At 49.1% G+C, this 22640-nt stretch overlaps 1 protein-coding gene across 1 annotated transcript in view; it reads right to left on the reverse strand.

The window, feature by feature from the left end:
* Nucleotides 1-22144, reverse strand: part of IFFO2 (intermediate filament family orphan 2) — a 38905-nt gene extending 16761 nt beyond the window's left edge. Inside the window, exon 1 of the mRNA XM_056508294.1 lies at nt 21451-22144. Coding sequence (XP_056364269.1) covers nt 21451-22049 — 599 coding nt within the window. The 5' untranslated portion in view covers nt 22050-22144. The remainder of the gene's footprint in view (nt 1-21450) is intronic.
* Between the last annotated feature and the right edge of the window lie 496 nt (nt 22145-22640).

A 22640-nucleotide genomic window follows, 5' to 3' on the forward strand; every position in this document is an offset into this window, starting at 1 on the left:
AGAGGAAGGAGCCCAGCAGGAAGGTAGGGGATGACAATGGAGTGGAGGATTAATTCTGCATTTCAGCTTCCAGGGAGGTGAGACAATAAGAAGATTGCTCATTGCTGTGATCATCCTGTGTTTGCTGCCACACACCCGACTTTAAAGGGACCTTGGCAGCTGTGCTGCTGCACATTCCCAAAATCCAGGAGTCAGGGCACTGAGAGGATGCTAATTATGGCTCTGCTGCCTTTATTATTCACCACACTCAATTATTCTCCCAGTCATTTATTTTAATCAGTGTTTTTCTCCTCAGCTACCATCTGAAGTCAGAGAATTCTTCCACAAGTTGTAATCCCAGCAGGCTGTGGATGCCCCTCTGCTCCCTGGCAGACAGAACCAGGGGGTGCAGCCCAAAATGTCCTCAGGATGCCCAAGAGCTGCAGGAGCTGCCCTCATCCCCAGGAGAGGAAGGACCTGGTGAGGAACCAGCTCTGCCCAGCAGGACAAGCAGGAGCTGCTGAACCCTGGACATTCCACAGTTCCACAATTCTGCAATACCAAAGGGGAAATGGCTGGAAAAGCAGCAGCCTTCCCATCCTTGCAGCAGGATATGAACTCTGCTCCCCAAACACATTTCATTTCTTGGCTCACATGCAGCAATTGCAATGGTTTCCAGCTGCATCCAAAAATCCTTTTTCTGACTCAGAAACGTTGCCATCCAAAGCTCCCAGACTTTGAGGCTTTTTATTACATTTTTAGTTATTTCTTCTAAAAAAAGATCAGCAACATGAATTTCAAACCTAGCCAGACTTTTTTTTTTTTTTTTTTTTCCTTCTTTCCCACCTTCCAAGGACGTGTCAGAGTTCCATCCACCCGCAAATAAAAGGACAAGTCTGACTTTTCTGAAGCCCTTTCTTCCCAGATGTGACACATCACATTCCAGGAGCGTTCTGTCATTCCTTCTGCCAGCCTGAGAGGAGAACAAAGGAGCCCGGCTCTCTGGGAAGGATGTTGGGCAAACAGAACAGGATTAGCACTGCTTAAAGCAGTGTTCTTGTAAAGCTGAGTCACTGACAGCTCTGCTCCCTCGGAAATGGCACCAGCTCCCGAGAAGAGATGGAGACACCTCGGGATAAGAGCCCTTAAAGCTTCCCCAGCCTTTCCAGCCTCAGTGTTTGTGGGATTACACCAAGCTCTGTGCTGACTCTGCCTTAAAACCACTCTCAAGGAACAGGATCCTTTCCTTTCCCCTGTCCCAGTCAGGAATACACAGCAGAGTCACAAAACCCCTTTGGAACAGCAAGCCTGTTTTAGACAAGTCTGCCCTATGAAAGCTGTTCAATAATTGCCTTTTGGAGGGATTTTAGATGTCTGGTTTGATTTTACCAACCAACAACACGCTCACAGAAGGCACCAGGTGCAAACATGCTGGGTTAAGAATGTTTTTGCTCAAGGCAGAAAGGCAAAAACAGAGCAACTGATCGTTAATGATGCCTGATGCTATCAACTGGATTATTCTTTCATTAAAAATATCCCTCCCTCAAGGAATAAAACATTCACCAAGCCATACTTAATGACAAAGTTTTTATTCCATAAGCAAAACTGTTCGGGAAGAGCCTTTTTTGTAGGGTGGTGGAGGGAAGAAAATGTCCAAAAAGAAAACAGAAACTTTGACCATGGTCCTGTGTCACTCTGAGGCTTTCAGTCCTCAACTGGAGTGTGTCCCCATCAGGGAAAGGGAAAGGAAATCCCTCCTGCCACCAAACTTCAGCTGCAGTGTCAGGATCCACTGAACCATGTGTCAGCCATGGAAGAGCCACCTCTGCCCCCTCACCAAACCACTCCTGAGGCTGGGAGGGAGTTGGGGAAACACCAACAGCTCCAGCAGCTCCAAAGATCTGCACCAGGCAAGATGGATTTCATTTAAAAAAAGAACTCCATGAAGCTTCTTTCCTTTCCATGGGATCCCAGAGTGGTTTGGGCTGGAAGGAGTTCAAAGCTCATCCCATTCAGGGACACCTTCCCCTGTCCCAGGTGCTCCCAGCCCCATCCAGCCTGGCCTTGGGCACTGCCAGGCATGGGGCAACCACAACCTCCTGGGTCTTGTTAAATAAAACAAAAGAGACAAACAAAAAACAAAACAAATGAACAATTCACCATTCTGATTCTAGAATCTTTGCCCAAGAGATCATTTTCCTTCCAGTCTTAGTTTTGCACTAAATTAGACATAAAATTGCATCAACAATTGCTACCTCTGTCTAAATGAGCATTTTTAAGATGCTGTACAATACAGGGATTCTTCCTGATTATCCCCAGCGTTGATCATGTTGATCCCACATGCCCAGTCTCACTGAAGTAAATTAAATGTTACTTGATGGGCTCCATGGAACACATATTAATTTAGTGGGAAAGGCTGATTCCATTAGAGCCTGGCTGGAACAGAGGATGCAGCACTCGAATGAAGTTGTGTTTGTGCCTGTTGTAACACCCTCTGCACAGAAGCTCTTTGCCAAAAATCAAAATTCCCAAACATCAGAGCCATGAGGGAGTTTATCCCTGAACCTCCCTGGTGAGACATCAGATCTCTGCAGAGCAGACCCTGCCCCCTTTGCTCGTGTCAGGTGTTTCACCATAAAGGACAGGTTTAATATTAAAGCTTTATTCTAGACCTGGGCTCTACTTCAAGCAGCAAGCAGACCTTTGAACAGCAACTCCTTGTGAAGAAAATTGCTAAAAGGAGTTACTGCACAGGAAAACATTGCCTAATTACACCCCCTGATTACACCCAGCGAGGAAGATGCTCCAGCCTGTTACTGGAACCACAATAAAAATCATCTGCAGGTTCCTTTGTGTCTCCTGGCTGCCCACACGGGCTGTTCAAACAAAACCTGCATTTAATGACACCACAGGTCAACAACATCAAGTCAAAGCAGCAGCCGTGCCTGCATTCCTTCAGAGGGAAAATTATGGGGCTGTCAGGGGAGCAGGAGGATGTGCAGGGACTGTGCAGCTCCCAGGGCAGCCTCAGCCACCCTGCAAGCTGCAGAGCTCCTGTGTGACCATTCCTGCCACCCCCTGCTCTGAAAGGCACTGCTGAAGCTGAATGCTCTGGGAGAAGCTCAGCTTGCCTCTGGTTCTCTGCCCAGCCCCTTGCACAGGAACCCATTCACAAGGACACCAAACTCCTTCAGAGCAGGCTCAGCACAGCAGGTGAGGCTGCTCTGAGCTGCTCCCAGTGTGTGGGACACAACAGAGGCCTTGCACACACCTGCTGATTGTGAACTTGAGGTTTTTTCAGTCTCACACCCAGCCAGGTGAAGGAAAATCTAATCACTGTCCTGGCTCTCAAGTCATTCCACAGGAGAATCCAGAACTTCTACAAGTACAAGAAGTCTGGACAGAAATGTCCAGAAAATATTTCTACAGCTCAGCTTCTTCCTGCTGCCCACTCTTCCCTTCCCTAATCCCATTTCTTATTCTCCTGGAGAAAAAGATCAGGCTGAAGGCAGCAGAACCCATCCTGATTATCACTGATGTGCCTATTCCACAGCTATAAATTATTTTAACATTGTTTACCAGGTTAAACACAGGAAAAATGCCCAAAGTCACAACTCCCACCCACAATGGGCAGGAGAGCTCTTGAGGAGAACCTGGTCATGGAAATGAATTCCTTACCCAAATTCCATGGAAGCTCACAGCATCTGCCCACTGCAGTCCTGAGCTCAGGAGATCAGAGCTGCTTCAGCTCAAGGAGCAAAACCACAAAAGGCTCTGCCTGTGCATCTTTATAAATAAAGAATCCATACTCAAGAAATTGGAGTGCAATTAAAATACATTTTATCACACCTCCCACCGTTGTGCCATGGCAGGAACACGATGTTTCCTGCAGAGAAAGGCTTTGGGATTAGTCATGAACTGCTCTGCCTGGTAGGACACCACAGGTGTGGAGAAAGGCTCAGGCTGTCCTTTGTGATGTGATAACCAGACAGAATGTGAACTGAACTCTGCTTTCTGCAAATTTGTGCCCAACCTGTCCCAGCACCACAACCACAAGAAATAACAGGCCAAGCTGGATTTCACAGGACTGGATTTCACAGAATCCCAGGATGGTTTGGGCTGGGAGGGACCTTGGAGCTGATCCAGTTCCAATCCCTTTGCCATGGGCAGGGACACCTTCCACTGTCCCAGGCTGCTCCCAACCCCATCCAGCCTTGGGCACATCCAGGGAATCCTCAGCTTCTCTGGGAACTTGTGCCAGGGCCTCACAGGGAATGATTCCTTCCCTCTGCTTTACCCTGGCAGGCTGCAGGCAGAGCCAAAGCTGGTTTTATTTCCCTCTGCACCAGCAACTTAAATTCATTTTTCACTCCTGTCAAAACCTTGCTGACAGTGTTTACAAGCCTTGAACAAATGCATGGCTCTTAAGCACGAACAAATAATTCTGCAGTGGGGATCTGCTGCAGTTTTTGACAGCTGAAATGCAGTTTTTGGGGAGGCAGAGCAGCCCCTGGGGAAGGGGAGAGGGATTTGTCCAGCTCTGCCTCCCATTCCCAGCCACTGCCTGGCACTGCAGCAACCTGAACTGCTCCCAACAAAAGAACCCTGTGGGAAACAACAGCCTGGGCAAAGCTGGACATTTGCTTTGGGGGACAGGGAAATCTCTGGGAAATCATGGAAAAGCAGCCAAGAGAACAAGCACCAACAAGTCCCCAACCAGAAAAACACAAATGGTAACACTGGGTAAAAACATCAGTGGGGAAGGGAAAAATGTGCAGCACAGAGAAGAAAAACCCCTGCAAAGCCAGATACCCCTAGGAAGAAAAATAAAAAGGGAAATATAATTATGAACTTTAAACTTCCAGTTTCTGAGACTGGCCCTGATTTCTTTGAGACAGCCTTGGAGCCACCAGAGCCACACCAGGGACACCTGAGCTGCCAAAGAACTGAATTAGCCAATTATTTTTTCCCTTTCTCTTTAAAGACTTTTATTAACAGCAAAAACAAATTTAAACTGGGCACATCCTGGTTTCAGTTTGGGAGGGTGGCATCACATTTCCAAGGCTTTTTCCTGTGCTGGTGTTCTTATTGTTCCTGTTTTACCTCTGAGGGGTCTCAGGGTGCTGCTGGGAACTCATGGACTGGCACAGCTGGAGAACAAAGAGGGAAAGGAGAATGGTTTGGGTTGGATGGGACTTTAAAGACTGATTTATTCAACCCCTGCCATGGAAAGAAGAGGGGAAGTTCCACAGAACTCAACTAGAACTGGGAGGAAATCCCATTTTCCAGAGCTCCAGCAGCCTCTGTACCAAACAGCAGCTCCACACTGCTCTGTGCACACTCCCAAATCCTGATCTGAGCCCTGAGGGATCCAGGGAATGCTCTCCAGGCAAAGACAAGGCTGGGCACAGCTCAGGGAACGGCCCCAAGCACATCCCACTCCTCTACAAGGGCTGTCACAGCTGCAGATAAAGGAATTACTCCTTTGGAAACAGGTAATGTGAACAGCACAGGATTACACTGCTGCCTGTGAGTTAATTATCAAATCCTCAATTCCCCAGCAAAGAGAAGCACTACAAACCTCCTGCATTAACCACAGCCCCTCATGCTTTTTTATTTATTTAATTTATTTATTACACACATTTATTTTACAGCTCTGCCTGTTGTCAAGCTGCAAATTTATGGGATTTATGTGCTGTGCATTCAGGTGTTTTGTCCCAACAGTGTGGCACAGGCAAATATAAAAAACTGCTGGGAAAATTCAGCTGAATAAACTGACTGATGACCATGGTCTTTGAAGAAAATACTTCCAAAACACAGCAACAGATGCTTTAGAATCATCAAGGCTGTAAAAGATCCTGGACTCCTATAAAACTTCAGCAAATGGCAAAGAACAGAGATGCTGAGCCTGAAGACAGGACTGATTTAAGTCAATGTTTTTTTTTTAAACTTCCTGCAGAAGCCCCAACCCCAGTTATTCCCTGCTCCTGAGAAAGTGCTCTGTGTTTATCTCCCCACCTATGGGATGCAGGGGGTTAAAGGGCATTAAGAGGGTCTGGCAGCCAGGCCAGGCAGCCCTGAACAAACAAGAAGCAGAAGCTGGACATCTTGAAGGATTTTTATTTTTTTTTGTCAACCCTGCAAGAGCAGGGCAGGAAAAGGAGCCCATCCAGTGCTTTTAAATCCCATTCCACTCATGTGATGCCTTGGGATGGCTGTCTGGAACAGAGGCCAGACAAGATGAAGATAATAAAATTGGGAATTTATTCACAGACACACCTTGGGCTGTCAGAAGCCTCTGAGGCTGCACCAAAATGGTCACAGGTTTTTCTGCCAATTGTAAATTTGGTCCATTTGCTTATCAGGGGTTAATCCTCCCACTACAGCTTCAGGTAATGATAATTTACCCCCATTTTGCTCCCCCACAATTCATTTTGTTTGCACTTTCTGAGGCCTGAGACAACAAGGTGTTCTTGAGTTTCAGGCCTGGAGAGGAATTGTTTTGTCTGAATAAAACGAGAGAACAGCAGCTGACAGACCAGGGAGGTTAAGAGTTATACACTCAAAAAAGCAGCACAGGATCTGGAACACAGAAAAGTTAAACCCTAAGGTGTGAAAGACAAGGTTCACTTTCCTGGTAAATTTTAAAAGATTTTATAAAAAAAAAAATGACAAATAGGAGACAAAGACAATAAAGCAAAAGGTGCTTGACATTCAGCCAGGAGCTCACACTAACTCAGAAAACACTGATAAATTCATCAACATGTTGAACATTCATAGCCCTTCATGCATTATTCAAAATCTTCTCCCCCCAACCTGCAAATCAGCTTTTTTTTTTTTTTTTTTCTTGCTTTTTTTTTTTTTGTGGCTCCAGTCCTGTGCACACACCCTGATCAATAAATTCCTTCCCTGGAGTTCTGGTGTTCCTCAGCCCTATCTTCATCCAGATAAAATAATCCAAGAATGTGAAGAATTCCTTGATTATCTTTTTTACCATTCTCTGGGTTAGCCACATGAACAAAAGCTTTCTACATCACCATGCTGCAGCCCAAGAAAAAAATATATTTATCACACTACAATTTCTAAGTTTTGTGAACAGCAGAACTAAAAGAAACTGTATTCATACAGCAAAGCTTTCCAACATTAAACATACAACATTCATTTTAATATTGAAATGAATATAAAGTTAATAATATAATATGTGCTTACAACATCAGGCATCACATGGCCCAGACTATTCATCATCTCCAATTCTTCTGGTGGAGTGCTAATGTGAGAAACTTGTAGGGAAGGTCAAAAGCAGCTTGAGAGAGGCCGGGCAGACAAAGGGGAGGAAGAGCAGAGCCTGTGATGCCTTTGGCCAGCTCAGCCCATCATTACTGCAGCTCCCAGCCCGGGGCAGAGCTGCAGCAGCAAATTGGGGCTGGGATGGGCACAAGGAAAGGGGTGATTGTGGCTGAGTCACGGGATGATGGCTGCAGAATCCAGCCATTGTCTGGGCAAACTTGGAAAAGGCCTCGTGCTCCTCGGCTCATCAAATGGAATAAATCAGGGGGAGATCGGCACCAGCATGCCTGCACCGAGGTTAATAGGAAAAAAATTGAAATTAAAAAATTGAATAAAAATATTACCCAAAAAAACCCACTTATCCCAGCCTTCAGCAGAATCTTAATGATCTGCTAAGATACAGGATTTGCCCACATGAGGACTGGAGGGAAAATCCTCCATGCCTTGCAACCTGCACCCAAGGCAGTGTTAAGCAAATATTTATAAATAAATAAAAGCTCTTTGCAAGCTTTGCCACCAAACATCACCTGGAACTCCCACTCTCCCCACTAGAAATGGGGATATTCGATATCCTGAGCTTTCCAAACTGGGGGTCCCACCCTGTTTCTCCTCTCCCTATTTCAAACTCTTATTCCTTCACCTCCCTTCAGAATGTGAATCTCAGGGCAAGGTAAAATATCCAGCAATGAATCCCACAGGTCCTGAAGGGCACTGGCAGCACCAGGAGGCTCTGGCAGGACTCACTGCAGGGGCCAAGCACCCCAAGAGCTTTGAAAGAAAATCCAGAACACAAGACTTGAGTTGATTTTTAGGGCTCTCCCTCAACTTTTTAAGCAGCATGAGAATACATATTTTTCCACATATACCTGTATACCCCCTTCTCTCACCTTTCCTTCTTCTTCTACCCTGAATTCTCAGTTCTTTTTTCTGGTTGGTTGTTCTGTTGTTGTTTTTTTTTTAATCCCCAGAACACACGAGACTTCCAGAGCTGATAAAAACATTAGTACAGAGGAGGGATCTTGAGTAGGAGGACCAAGAATAAAACAACAGGCCAGATTTGAAATCATAATCAAGAACATGCTGTAACAAAGCAGAATAATTCCACACTCCATATTCCACAATTCCACATTCCATAGCTCCAGCCTGGCAGCCACTGTGAGGAGGTGACATAAGAGCATGCTCTAATATACACCATCACCCTTTTAAAAATACATTTGTGTTTTTATGGTGCTCAGGACATTTCCTTTGTCATTTCTCACCTCCTACTGCTGCCGAGGCCTCTCAGCCCCAGCAGAGACTTTGCCAAGGCTCTGGCAGCTCAGACAGGAGCTCCAGCAGGGGTTTAAGGCCATAATAAGATCTGGGCTGTCGGAAAGTCCAGGCAAACTTCTGTGGCATGTTTTTCCTTTCTCTTCCCTATAAACACCTCGTGAAAGCTCTCCTGGAGGCTGCCAAGTGAAAATAGTGCATTGTCTCAGCTGCTGCACATGACTGCAGGGAGGATTCCTCCATCACAGTTCCGAGGAACTGTCCACCAGGCCTGTGACTACAGGAAAGCTTTCCCATGTAGGGTGAGGATTGTTTTGTTTCACAACTGCCTTGTGACTTCAGGGCAGTCTGGAGGAGAGGGGAATTCACAGAATCACAGAATGAGAGGTTGGAAGAGACCTCCAAGATCACAGAGTCTAACCCAGCCCTAACACCTCAACTAGCCCATGTCACCCAGTGCCACATCCAGGGATGGTGACCCCACCACCTCCCTGGCCAGACCATTCCAGCATTTTATCACTCTTTCCATCAGAAACTAATATCCAACCTAAATCTCCCTTGAGACTCTGCCCTCTCATTGTGCCAGTGCTGCCTGGAGAAGGAGACCAAGCCCACCTGAGCACAGCTCCTTCCAGGGAGCTGTACAGAGTGAGAGGTCACTCTGGGTCTCCTTTCCTGCAGGACAAACACCCCCAGCTCCCTCAGCTGTTCCTCTCAGGGTTTGTGTTCCAAGCCCCTCACTCACAGCCTCGCTGTCTCCTCTGGACATGTTCAATGTCCTTCCCAAGCTGAGGGACACAACTGGGCACAGCACTCCAGGTGTGGCCTCACCTGGGGATGTTTGAGTGGTGCCCTGGGTCTCCTGCTCTCCAGACACAGCAGGGAATTCCTGGCACTGGAATTGCTTCAAAGCAAGTCCCAGGTCCCACCAAGGGTCCCAGGGAGGTCTCTGGTGAGGAGGGTGAGCCAGGACAGCCTCAGAGTGACCCTGCAGCAAACCAGGGCTGTCCCCTGATCCCCAGGTCTGGAAACCCACCCCAGCCAGGCTGCCAGCCTTCCTGCAGGATGCTCTCAGGGACACAGCAGCCTGAAAGGAGGGAAATGAACCCCTGCATTTATGGGATGGCACAAACCCACCAGGGACAGCAGCACTCCTGCCAAACAGAGCATGTGAACCAACCTCCTGCCCCAGGGATGGTCCCATCTCCCCTCACTCCAGGACAATTCCCCCATTTTTGGGAAACACTGATCCATCCTGTAAAGCAACAATGAACTGCAATTAAACATGCACTGGCTGAGCTCAGCTCTCAGAATGGAACCTGCCCAAGGCTCAGAACATCCTCTCTCATAAAAGGCCTTTATTTACTTTCTGATTCTGAGTAAATGTGTCTATAAATAGCCCTCCCTGCCCAGCCACACTGCTGTTATCACCTCAGTCACTGGGAAAGGCCCTGATAAGACCAAGTGATAATAGATCAGGATCACCCTTCTGTGCAAAGGAACCTGCTGGAATTCATTACTGCTGGATTTTCATTCCCTTGTGCAGCTCTCCAGCCTGAAGCAGCAAAAATAATGGAGTGCCCATGCCCTCCTCACCTTGTCTTTGGGTTTATCTCCCTCTTCTACCACATCCTTTAAGAACCAGCCTCAAAACTGAGAGCCAAACTCAAAACAGAGAGCTCAGCTCAGCCTAATCTCTGTCCCAGCACTAAATACTTTTACTGAACCTACTAAAGAACAAAGAAAAAAATGAGATAAAGCTTATCTGCTGCCAGGAGTCAGGGAGACAGGTGGAACACACACCTAGGGCACAGCAAAGCCTCCCCACACTGTCCTACACATCCACTATCTCTGTGTGAAGAGCTTTATGACCTCTGTAAAAGTAAATATATTTAAGTGCAGCTTTTATGTGCAGTGTGGAGATTCTGGGCTCAGAAGAAATAAACTTTTCTTCAAGGGCTCCGCTGCCACTGGAGGGAGTGCACAGCTCTCCTACAGTGCTCCTATGGATCCATTATCTACATCTCCAGAGTTTTATTGCCTCTGAAAATGTAAATCTGTTGAAGGGCAGCTTTCATGTGCAGTGTCAGGGCTGTAACAACATAAGGATTAACCAAGGTAAGAAATTAAATTCTCTTCAAGGGCTCCAAAGACACTTGAGGAACACACAACACTCCCAAGATTGCCTCCATGAATCCAATCCTTATCTGCATCTGAAGAGTTTGATTGCCTTGGAAAATGTAAATATACTTTATGTGCAATGCCAAGATTGTAACAACATAAATGTTAACAGAGGGTAAGAAATAAACTGTTCTTCAAGGGTGGGGCACTTGAGGAACACACAGCACCCCTCCAGTGCTCCTACAGATCCATTCCCCATCTGCATTTCAAGTTTTATTGCCTTCACAAAGGTAAAGATATTTAATGTGCAGGGTCACAACTGTAACAACACAAATGTTAACAGCAGGTAAGAAATAAACTGTTCTCCAGGGGCTCCAGGGACACCTGAACACACAACAGCCCTCCCAAGGAACAGAAGGTGCTCCTGCTCAGGCTACTCTCAACTGATTGATAAAGTTCATTGTGGTGACTACAGATTCACCATTAAACCACAGCCCTCTGCCACTGAGAGGGAAGCACAAGAATAAAGGTGACAGCAGGGGTATAAACTACAAGATGAGGCATTTTTAAATATTTATATAAGGCAGAACAGTTTTCAATTCACACAAATAAAACAGTTGCCTTTGCTGCCCCAGTTACACAGATTTCCAAGAACTGGAGTTGTTAATACTTGAAATTTTAGCAGTGGGGGACACAAACAGCCAGGGCAGGGGCAGCCCTGGGATATTTGTAGAGAGGAAGGGATGGACAGCAGCAGAGTTCAGTACAGACTTGGTTTTCATGGAATCCCAGCCTGGTTTGGGTTGGAAAGAGCCTAAAGCTGATCCAGGGTCACCCCTGCCATGGCAGGGACACCTTCCCCTACCCCAGGTTGTTCCAGCCTGCCCTTGGACACCTCCAGGGCACCTGTGCCAGGCCTGCCCCCCCCACAGGGAACAATTCCTGCCCAGGATCCCATCTAAAGTGCCCCTCTTTTAGTCTAAAACCATCCCCCTCATCCTGTCCTGGTAAATAATCCCTCTGTGTATTTCCTGCTGCTCCTGCAGGCACTGGAAGGCCACAATTAGGTCACTCCAGAGCTTCTCCAGGATGAACAATCCCAATTTTCCCAGCCTTTCCCCACTGTAAAAGGGAAGGAAACAGGGCTGGAGTGGCTGAGGCAGTGACCTCATTCCCCTGCCCTGCAGAGCCCCACAATGGCAGAGAATGGAGCTGAGTCATGGACCAACCCCCAAGCACAGCTCCCCACGGGGGATAAATCCCTGCCCACGGGCCTGCAGCTGCAGCTCACTGGGAATTTTATAGCAGAAAGATCAAACTGCAATAATTAATGCTCCACTGAACCTGGGAAAAGGGAGAGGCTCCGTGGTTGGAAAGAGGGGGACAGCTCTTCCAGGGCTGAAATAAACCCACAGCAGGCTCCCACCCTCTCCTCCATTAAATAAAAGTGGAAAAACAGTGAATTCCTTCAAAAGTGAGCAAGGAAAGGCCTCCTGCATCACAACATCAAGGGGGAGAAGGATCCCTGCCCCAAGGGGAAACCCCAAAGGGAAACCCCAAAGGGAAACCCCAAAGGGAGAGGAGGAGGAGGAAGAAGGAAAAGAGGTTTATTTTTTATGAAGGAGGAAGGAAAAGGAAGGAAAGAGGTTTTATCTTTTATTTATTTCCTCTCTGCACATGGGACAGCATTCCCAGGGTCACTCTGTCCCTGCAGAAGCAAAGCTGCTCTCCCACTGCCAGCAGCAGCTCTGGGGAATACAGATTAGTGGGAATGCATTTTCCAGGCCATGAAGGAATTTTTAACTGCTTTGTGCTCCCCTTTTCTCATTTTCTTGAAACAAAATTAAAAAAAGGAGAGGGAAGGAAAAAAAAAAAAAAAAAAAAAAAAGAGACATTTTAAGAATTGCAGAAAGAGGCAAAGGTGAGGTGATTCTGGCATAGTCATTTAGGGGAAAAATTTTGTAAGAGTTGGAAAAAGATTCCAGACTGCCCAATGCTACAGCATATGGTCAGTGCCTTATGGAAGAGAGGGAAATAAAGATTTATTTTGTTTTCTGCCTGTGAGAGGGGGAATTTCTTGTAGCAGTTTTAATGACAGCAGCTGACTGAAATATTAAATATTGATATTAAAATATCCCCATTGCAATTCAATATTAATGATGCCCCTGCTAATTTATGGAATGCAGTAAATTTACACCAGTGCCTGGTTTTCTATTTAATCAGATTTGACTCATCAGGGTCAAATTCTGTGACTGAACTGACATGGGCCTGTTCAGTGTAAATTCTCTGCTCTGTAACAAAGAGAGCTTCATTAAAAAAAAAAAAAAAAAGGCACAGTTGTATTTTCTCCCCTCAGAGACAAATTTTACCTGTAAGAATCCACAGGCAGAGAGACATTTTCCAGTGGAATCAGAGATTTGGAATCAGTCCTGAGGCAGGATCCCTTTGATCTCAGATTCCAGCCTGAGTCACTGCATTTAAGGGGAAGGGGGGTCCAGCCCTGCTGTAAATCATCACTTCCTTCAGCATCCCCTGGCTGGATGAGCCACTGCAAATGACCAACCTCCCCTGCCCACATGAAGAGGAGCAAGTTCATTCTTCCTCTTTTCAGTCCAGGATCTTGGAGCTGTCAGGTTTTCCAGCCCTTTTCCAGGTGCTCATGTCTGTGCACACACAGATAAATAAACCCAGGCACTTCTGAGTGCCCACAACCACAGAACACAGAGCTTTGCATGAAGTCCACCTGCTCCCCAATCCCTAAGAGTTTGTAAATTTTAATTTTTTTTTTAATTAAAATTTTAAAAAGTTTGTTCACAGAACCAGGAGATTTGGGAAGTTACACAGAACTGAGGTGCAGGCTGTAACATTGAGTCTTATTTTCAGTGCAAATTCAGTACAAACCCCCTGAAATGAGCATCAGCTTGAAGATTAAACCCAGCAAGGTTTAATGCTGCAAGGCTCTGATCACACACAGGGAAATTCCATCCCAAAGCTGGATGCTGCTTTCCAGGCAGAAAAAGCCAAAAAAGGGACACCTGAACCTGCCCCAGAGAGAAGGAGCAGCAGGGGCACAAAGAGCCAACGTGACTCAGTGAGTCCCAAACCCCCCTGGAAAGGGACCCAAGTGACCAGGTTGTGGGGAAGTGGGACACAGGGAGCCAGAGGAGTCACATGGAGGGGAGGGCTGGATGCAGGAACAAAGGGCTGCAGGGATCTCTGCTGTGAGTGATGCTGGCCTGGCTCCCTAACGAGCTGGGCACTTGTTAGTGGGCACAGAGCTCCATTCTCTGCCAGGCTGCCAGGCTGCAGGACACCCAGCTCCAATCTCTGCCATCCTCCCATCCTGCAGGACACCCAGCTCCATTCTCTGCCATCCTCCCATCCTGCAGGACACCCAGCTCCATTCCCTGCCATCCTGCAGCACACCCAGCTCCATTCCCTCCCATCCTGCAGGACACCCAGCTCCATTCCCTGCCATCCTGCAGCACACCCAGCTCCATTCCCTCCCATCCTGCAGGACAACCAGCTCCATTCCCTGCCATCCTCACATCCTGCAGGACACCCAGCTCCATTCCCTGCCATCCTGCAGCACACCCAGCTCCATTCCCTGCCATCCTGCAGCACACCCAGCTCCATTCCCTGCCATCCTGCAGGACACCCAGCTCCATTCCCTCACATCCTCCCATCCTGCAGGACACCCAGCTCCAATCTCTGCCATCCTGCAGGACACCCAGCTCCATTCCCTGCCATCCTGCAGGACACCCAGCTCCATTCCCTGCCATCCTCCCACCCTGCAGCACACCCAGCTCCATTCCCTGCCATCCTCCCATCCTGCAGGACACCCACAGCCACAGCTGATGCCATTCCTGCTCCCAGCACTCCTGGCACAGGAGAGGCTCCCACACACCCCAGGCCTTTGAAACCACGGCTGAGAATTCCTTTTTTAAAATGTTTTCTAAACAAAGCAGTAGTGGTAAAAATGTGTGTGTGTCCCCCAGCTGCCACTTCCTGCCACAGCACTGGGAAAAGTTTCCCAAGTTTCCTGAAATCAGCTCTGTAAATCACCAACAAAAAAAAAAAAAAAAAAAAAAAAAAAAAAAAAAAAAAAAAAAAAAAAAAAAAAAAAAAAAAACAAAATAAAAGAGCTGGTTTTAAACACCAAGATGGAGACTTAGAATCAGAATATTCCAAGCTGGAAGGGACCCACAGGGCCCCTGCAGGAGCCAAAAAACAACATCCTGTGAGTATTTCTAGCACAGAAAAAAAGTAAATTTAGTCAGAGAAATGCAGATGCAGGAAACCAACCCAAGAGCTGGCAGAGCAGCACCACAAGCCCTGAGCCACAAAACAGCAGCTGCTGAGCTGGAGGTGGGTGCAGAGCTTCCCTCAGCTCCCAGTCCAGCACTCCAGAGGCACCTCTGCTCCAAAACCCACAAAAACAGCTGGAAACCTCTGGGTCCTGTGTTTGCTTCCACCTCAGCCCCACACTGCAGCGTCTGGGGGATTATTTGGGTTTAAGATCTGAGCTGTTTGCAGGGTTTGCTCCCAGACCTGCTCAGCTCTGAGCTGTGCTCTGAAAATCTGGGGTTTTATTGCCTTCAGAAAGCCCAGAGTGAGTCACAGGAGGAATCAAAAGGTAAATTCAAAATACACACACACAGCCCTGTGGTTCTCTTGCAGCAGGGGAAGCTTCTCCTCGAGGAATGTGGCAGCCCCAGTTTCTCTAAAACTCCAACCACAACATGAGGGGGGGACTTCTCTCCCCACTTAGTTCATCTACAAATTCATTATTTCAATTCTTATTTAAAGATAAAGTTCAGAATAACAGCAGCTCCTTCAAGTCAGTCATGACACCCTCAGCCCTCCCATTACAAACCAGCTGAAGACCCAACAGAGATTTGTCTATTAAATATTCCAAGCACAGCCCCAACCCCACTGTGGAGCACTGCTAGAAATCAGGATCAAAGGGAAACAAACCTTCTCCTCCATCCCTACAACCCAAAGTCCCAGTTTCCAGCTCTATTATGAGGAAAAAAAAAAAATAAACCTGAGATTTGTGAGAGTGCTCCAGACACCCTTGGTGTACCCTAAATGTGTGTCTCTGCAGCAGCATTTCAGAAGGAAAGTTGGAATTATTTAAAGAAATATTACTATTACAAGCAGTGCCACTTTCCACCCAGCAATTACAACTGGATACTTGTGCCACACAGCCAAGTCTTTTTCACATCAGGCAATTTTATCCCTTCTCCACAAGGAAAACTGACGTTCTCCCAGCCCAGGGAAAAAGGGGCTTTTCAAGCCTGAGTCTCAGGTTTCACCAGAGCCAGCATTTAATATCAAACTTCACATCTTGTAAGGGGCAGCCAAAAATCCCCCGGACCAGGCTGCTCTGGAAGCGGTGGAAAATCCGGAATTTCTGTGAAAAGCCACATTGAAAAATAATTATCCCTCTAAAACAGAAAAAAGAAAAGCAGGACTAGCAGAATTAAAGAGGTGGCTTTCCACAGAGATTGTTGCTGCCAGCCCTGTGACCAATCGAGGCAGGGACAGGTCTGCCACGCTGCTTACATTCCTCCAGGGGGATGAAAAAATTATTTGTTTTTGATTGGGTCTATGCAGAACATTTGCATCTTGTTACTGCTGATATTTTAGCCTTAAAAGTTCTCAGACATTCCTCCAGGGCTTATCTTAAGCACATTTTTATTAAGTTCCCTTCTCTAAAAAAAACAAGCCCCAGTGAGTTTTGACGCGCGCTGCCTCTGACAATGATAATCTTTGTCCTTCCCAGCTGCAGCAAATTTAAGATAATCTCTTTTCCAAGTGGACTTTATTAATCTTCCCAGTGAAATACCATCCTGAGGTAAAACAATTATTTCCAGTTCAGCTCTTAGTACCAGCTAAGCCCCTGCTGGAAAAGACAACCAACATCTGGCAGACTCAATATCTGCAGCAATTAAGAGTAATCGTGGAACCATAAATATACAAAAAATACAAATGTGTGCAAGGGCTGGGGAGAGCAGCAGGGAACGGCTGCAGGAGGAGTGCAGGGGCCAGCAGCACGGCTGGCACTGCCACTGCCACTGTCACTGCAGGACTGGCACTGCCACTGCCACTGTCACTGTCACAGCAGGACTGGCACTGCCACTGCCACTGTCACTGCAGGACTGGCACTGCCACTGCCACTGTCACTGTCACTGTCACAGCAGGACTGGCACTGCCACTGCCACTGTCACTGCAGGACTGGCACTGCCACTGCCACTGTCACTGTCACTGTCACAGCAGGACTGGCACTGCCACTGCCACTGTCACTGCAGGACTGGCACTGCCACTGCCACTGTCACTGCCACTGTCACAGCAGGACTGCCACTGCCACTGTAGGACTGGCACTGTCACTGTCACTGTCATTGTCACAGCAGGACTGGCACTGCCACTGCCACTGTAGGACTGGCACTGCCACTGCCACTGTCACTGCAGGACTGCCACTGTCACTGTCACTGTCACAGCAGGACTGGCACTGCCACTGTCACAGAGTGACTGCCACTGTCACTGTCACTGCCACAGCAGGACTGGCACTGCCACTGCCACTGTCACTGCAGGACTGCCACTGTCACTGTCATTGTCACTGTCACAGCAGGACTGGCACTGCCACTGCCACTGTCATTGTCACTGCCACAGCAGGACTGGCACTGCCACTGTCACTGTCATTGTCACAGCAGGACTGGCACTGCCACTGCAGGACTGGCACTGTCACTGTCACTGTCATTGTCACAGCAGGACTGGCACTGCCACTGCCACTGTCACTGCAGGACTGCCACTGTCACTGTCACAGCAGGACTGGCACTGCCACTGTCACACTGGGACTGCCACTATCACAGCAGCACTGCCACTGCCACTGTCACTGCAGGACTGCCACTGTCACTGTCATTGTCACTGTCACAGCAGGACTGGCACTGCCACTGCCACTGTCACAGTCACAGCAGGACTGCCACTGTCACAGCTGCATTGTCACTATGGGATTGTCACCGCCACTGCCACAGCAGCACTGTCACACCAGTATTGTCACTGTCACTGTCACAGCAGCACTGTCACACCAGTATTGTCACTGTCACAGTTACAGCAGCACTGTCACTGTCACAGCAGCACTGTCACTGTCACTGTCACAGTCACAGCAGCACTGTCACTGTCACAGCAGCACTGTCACAGTCACAGCAGCACTGTCACTGTCCCAGCTCTCAGGGCTGTGCCAGCTCCCCCAGGGACCTCGGGGAGGTGACACCTCAGCCCAGGGGCCGGGGCTGGGACCCGTCCTGGGCATCCCCCTCCCCTGGGCAGTCACTAACTGGATTTAACTACCTGGGGAGAATCCTGCTGCTTCTCCCCAGAGGTGCCACCAGAGCTGCTGAGGCTCCCCAGTGTCCCCAAACCAGGACAAAGACCCCAAAATGCAGCCAGGCCAGGGCTGGGCTCACCCCCAGATTTTTCTCCTGAATAACCCAAGGGGATCAACCCCAAAGCTCAGCCAGGGAGGAGCCAAACCCCTGCACCCCCCATGGATCCAGAATCCTGAATTCCAGCCCTGCTCAGCCTCACCTCAAAGCACCACGGATTATTATTATTATTATTATTATTATTATTATTATTATTATTATTATTATTATTATTATTATTATCATTATCATTATTCTGTCCAGAAAAAAAAATCTCTTCACCTGAGTGCTTTAAACTTAAAAATGTGACTCTGCTCCATTTTCCATTAACTGAAAATATTTTTTATTGAGCTGCTTTACTGCAAAAGTGCAATTTTGCAGAAAGACAATTTTGATTTTTCCTGATGAAAGGGTACAATAGATAAAAATTACAGAAGATCTGATAGATAATAAATCAACTGTTTTGGAGTCATATCTATGGCAAAAAGCTCTTCTAAATGCAAACATAGCTCGAAAAAAATAAAATTAATTTAACTTCATTTTCCCTTTAAAACTGCTCCAGTTGTTAACTCTCTCACTGAAGTCATAATCTTGTGTAAAATCCTCATCATTGCTAAAAAAGATGAGATTAAGGCAGCACAGTAAGTAGAAAAGATGCAAATTTCTACATCATTTGGGTAAAATATCATCACCTGGAGGAAAAAAGCAAAAGCAGTTTTGGACTGAAATATCTGCTGGGCTCCTCAGAGGGAACATTTTGCTTCAGACACAAACAAAAGCCAAGGTAAAACATGATCTGTGTGCTTGACTGACTGAGTCCTCTCAGAGCTCCACTTTGTTGTGCTACAACATCCAATGAAAATTATTTTAGGGAATGGAACAAAGAAATTAAACACATTTCCCCCAAATGAAGCCATTGCTAATCCTAGAAGTTGCCCAGGTAGAATTTCATTGGAAAGAATATCCTGGATGATCTCCCACTGCTGTTCCACAGCAGCAAGGCTACTTTTCCTTTAAAAGAAAGGAAACAAAAGGGATCATTTCCCCTCTGGATTCCACCCCTGCACTGTCCAGTTCCCAGGTGGGACACGAGTGAGTTTTCCTTCAGCAGCAGCAGAGCCATGGAGGTGAGTGAGCCCTGGACACCCAGCACTGCCCCAGGGTCCCATCCCCTGCCTGGCTTTTCCTCACAGCCAAACACTTCACACCACAACCACTTGGTAGCCACAACCTCCTTGGCCAAGTGGCCACCCTGAGCAGGGGAAAAAGCCTCCCTTGCCCCAGGAAATAAATGGAATTATCACAGTCTGCTTAAGGATCCTTGGCTGTGGGCTGGTGGCTCCTGGGTGAGGTTACAAGGCCTGGCTGCTCCACAAAGGCTCTGCTGGCTCTCAGATTCAGCAATAAAAGGCTCTTCTCCTTTTCTTTCCAATTCCTTTCCCTTTCTTTCTCTTTTTTCCTGGTCACACATCTGGGCTGGGAGCCTGTGCTTATGCCCAGCTCTCCACAAGCCCCATCAAGGCTCCTGTTCCATCTGGAGCATCCAAGGGATCCCAGCAAGACAAGGGAACCCCAGAAGTGCATTTAGCACTGACACACACACACACAGAGGGCCCAGCCCAGCCCAAACTCCATCCCAGCCCTGCAGGATGGCTCACAAACCCTGCAGCACCCAGAGCTCACAGCACCAAACCAGCTGCTTCACAGGAAATTCAAACAGCACAAGGCAGCTCAGCACCCCAGAGGAAAAACCAATCCCCCAAAAAACGAGGGTGTGCTGTCCATGTGGGACTGAAGGCCACAGAACAGTGACCAATTCCAGTTCCAGAGTAATGAGCATCCATAAAACCCACATTGGAGATACAACACCACCAGAATGAGATGTGTTGATACGTGTTAACCACTTTTTTTTTTTTTTTTTCCACAAGGAATATCTCTTTCAAGGGCAAGAATAAGATCTGAGGTTCCCCTCTGCTCCTCCACTGAATTTATCTGGTTTATGCAACTCTCTGAGTGTGCAAGAACACAGACTGGGGGGAAAATGTGCTTTACACAAGTGAGGAAAAGCAGAAAAATCGACTCAGTATCAGCAGAAAGGCTGAACCTGAAGGCCCACGAGTCTCCTCTTCCCCAGAAGCAGGAATAACTCAAGTCTCCATGGAAAAGGAGAAGCAGCCCCAAGTTTTGGTGACACACCATCCAGCACCGCTTCCTCTGCTCCTCCCTTTCCACAGAAACCAAAACCACCCGGTGCCACCACGGCAGCCACCACTCCGGGCTGCCAAACACAGACCGAGTCCTTTTTTCCAGCCACGAGGGCCAGAGGGACCGAGCCCCAGGAGCCCCAGGAGCCCCAGGAGCCCCAAGGAGCCCGGATCCCCATGGAGCAGCCGAAGTGCCCAGGAAATGTCTCTGAGCCGGCTGATTTCAGCTTCTGACAAAAGGTGTGCAGAGAGCTCACTGCAGTCTGCAAACCTGGGCACAGCGACCCGGCCACGCTCACAGGCCACGAAATGCTGCAAATGAGAAGGGACTGCTGGAAATGAGAAGGGATTCAGCGGGCTCTGCAGGGAAAAGCCCGGCTGGGCGAGCAGGAAATGCGTTTTAAGGCCAAATCTGCCCAAAGTCCAGCGGAGAGAGCCCCGAAGGACAGCAGCTCTCAGACAATGCAGGAATCTCCCTGCAGAAGCCCAACTACATTTTTTTTCCCCTCTGGCCTCCATCTCTGTCACAGCCAAGCGATCCAAGGGAACGCCATCCATCTATCACCATTCCAACCCCACAGGCCAGGGAGACCTCCAGCCCCGCGGGGCTCACAAAGCCTTTTGTTTTGGCTAATTCCGAGCAACACCCCGGAGTGCAAACCCTGCCCTGCAGTATTTGCAACCCAAATATTGCAGCGCTGAGCTAATTTCGGGGAGCTGGCACACACACAACCGACTACTGGAGTAATCAGACCAAAAAAAATGAAGGCGAGCTAAATTTAGGAGTAACTATGCGATGCAATATTAATAACGGATTATTTCCCTCCTAAAAAAGAAATACGTATAATAAGTATACATATATATGTATATATATATATGTATTTTTTTTTTTTTTTTTTTTAGGTTAAGCTGACAATGCTCCTTGCAAGATCCAGGCTCTCCATCCTCCCAAGGATGGATCCCGCAGTTTTCAGGGTACCAAGATGAGGTTCAACCCCCCAAAAAAGAGAAGCCCCCCAGGGCTCATCCCCCGCCCGCAGCGCTCCCCGGGCAGGGGCAGCGCAGCGCCCGCGTCCTCCGCGCTGTCCCCGGGCGCTCCCGGCGAGGGCTGGCCCCGTTTCCCCGCAGTGCAGCGCCGACCGCCCGCATCCCCCATCACTCACTTCCTCTTGTACTCGTCGCGCTCCCGCTTGACTTTGGCCAGCACGTTGTAGAGGGCGCGGATCTCGGGGGTGATGGTGTCGATCTGCACCCCGACCCCGTCCGGGTGCACCCAGGACACGCCGGGGCCCTGCACGGTCTCCAGGCCGCCGCCGCCGGTGCGCCGCACCTGGGTGTAGCTCCAGATGGTGCCGGGCAGGCGCCCGTAGTGCGGCGGCGACGGCAGCGGCCCGTGCCCCGGGCCCGGCGGCGGCACCAGCGGCGGGGTCCCGCCGTCCGTCTGCACCGCCTGGTCCCGGGAGAAGGTCTTGTAGCGCAGCCGCCGGTCGCGCTCGCTCTGCTGGGCCGCCAGCTGCTTCTCCAGCAGCCGGTTCCGCCGCTCCAGCTCGTGCACCTTGGCCAGGAAGCAGCGGAACCGCACGTTCAGCCCCTTCAGCAGGTGGATGTTGGAGCCCAGGTCGTTCCGCAGCGCCGCCGTCACCGGCGGGCCCCCCCCGGCCGCCGCGGGGCCGCCGCCGCCGGGGCCCAGCGGGCAGGAGGAGGCGGCGGCGGCGGCGGGGGAGAAGGCGCGGGCCATCTCCCCGAAGAGCAGCGAGTTCATGGCGGAGGGGGCGGTGATGGAGGGGCCGGCGGTGCGGAGCGGAGCGGCCGTGCCGGTGCCGGTGCCGGTGCCGCGGTCTCTGCGGCCGCCGCCGCGCCGCGCTCTGAGGGCTCTGAGGGCTCTGGGCGGGACCCCGCGCGCCGCGGCCCAGGCACCGCCCACGCGCAGACCACGCCCACTGCCCATATACAAACCCGTAATTGCGTAGCCACGCCCCTTATTTTCATACCAGCCTCTCATTTCCATAACCACGCCCCTATTACCGCATCCCGCAGTACCATTGCCACGCCCTTCGTTTGCATATAGCACTTCTCATTTGCATGGCCCCGCCCCCTCTGCCGCAGCCCCACGTGTTCGGGGCTCGGGGTTCGGGTTCAGGTTCGGGGTTCGGGGGTTCGGGTTCGGGTTCGGGTTCAGGTTTGGGGTCGGGGTTCGGGTTCGGGTTCGGGTTCGGGGTTCGGGTTCGGGTTCGGGGTTCGGGTTCGGGGTTCGGGTTCGGGTTCGGGTTCGGGTTCGGGTTCGGGTTCGGGGTTCGGGTTCGGGGTTCGGGGTTCGGGTTCGGTGTTCGGGGTTCGGGTGTTCGGGTTCGGG

This window comes from Oenanthe melanoleuca, chromosome 21 (assembly GCF_029582105.1).
Source record: "Oenanthe melanoleuca isolate GR-GAL-2019-014 chromosome 21, OMel1.0, whole genome shotgun sequence".
NCBI classification, from domain to species: Eukaryota; Metazoa; Chordata; class Aves; order Passeriformes; family Muscicapidae; genus Oenanthe; species Oenanthe melanoleuca.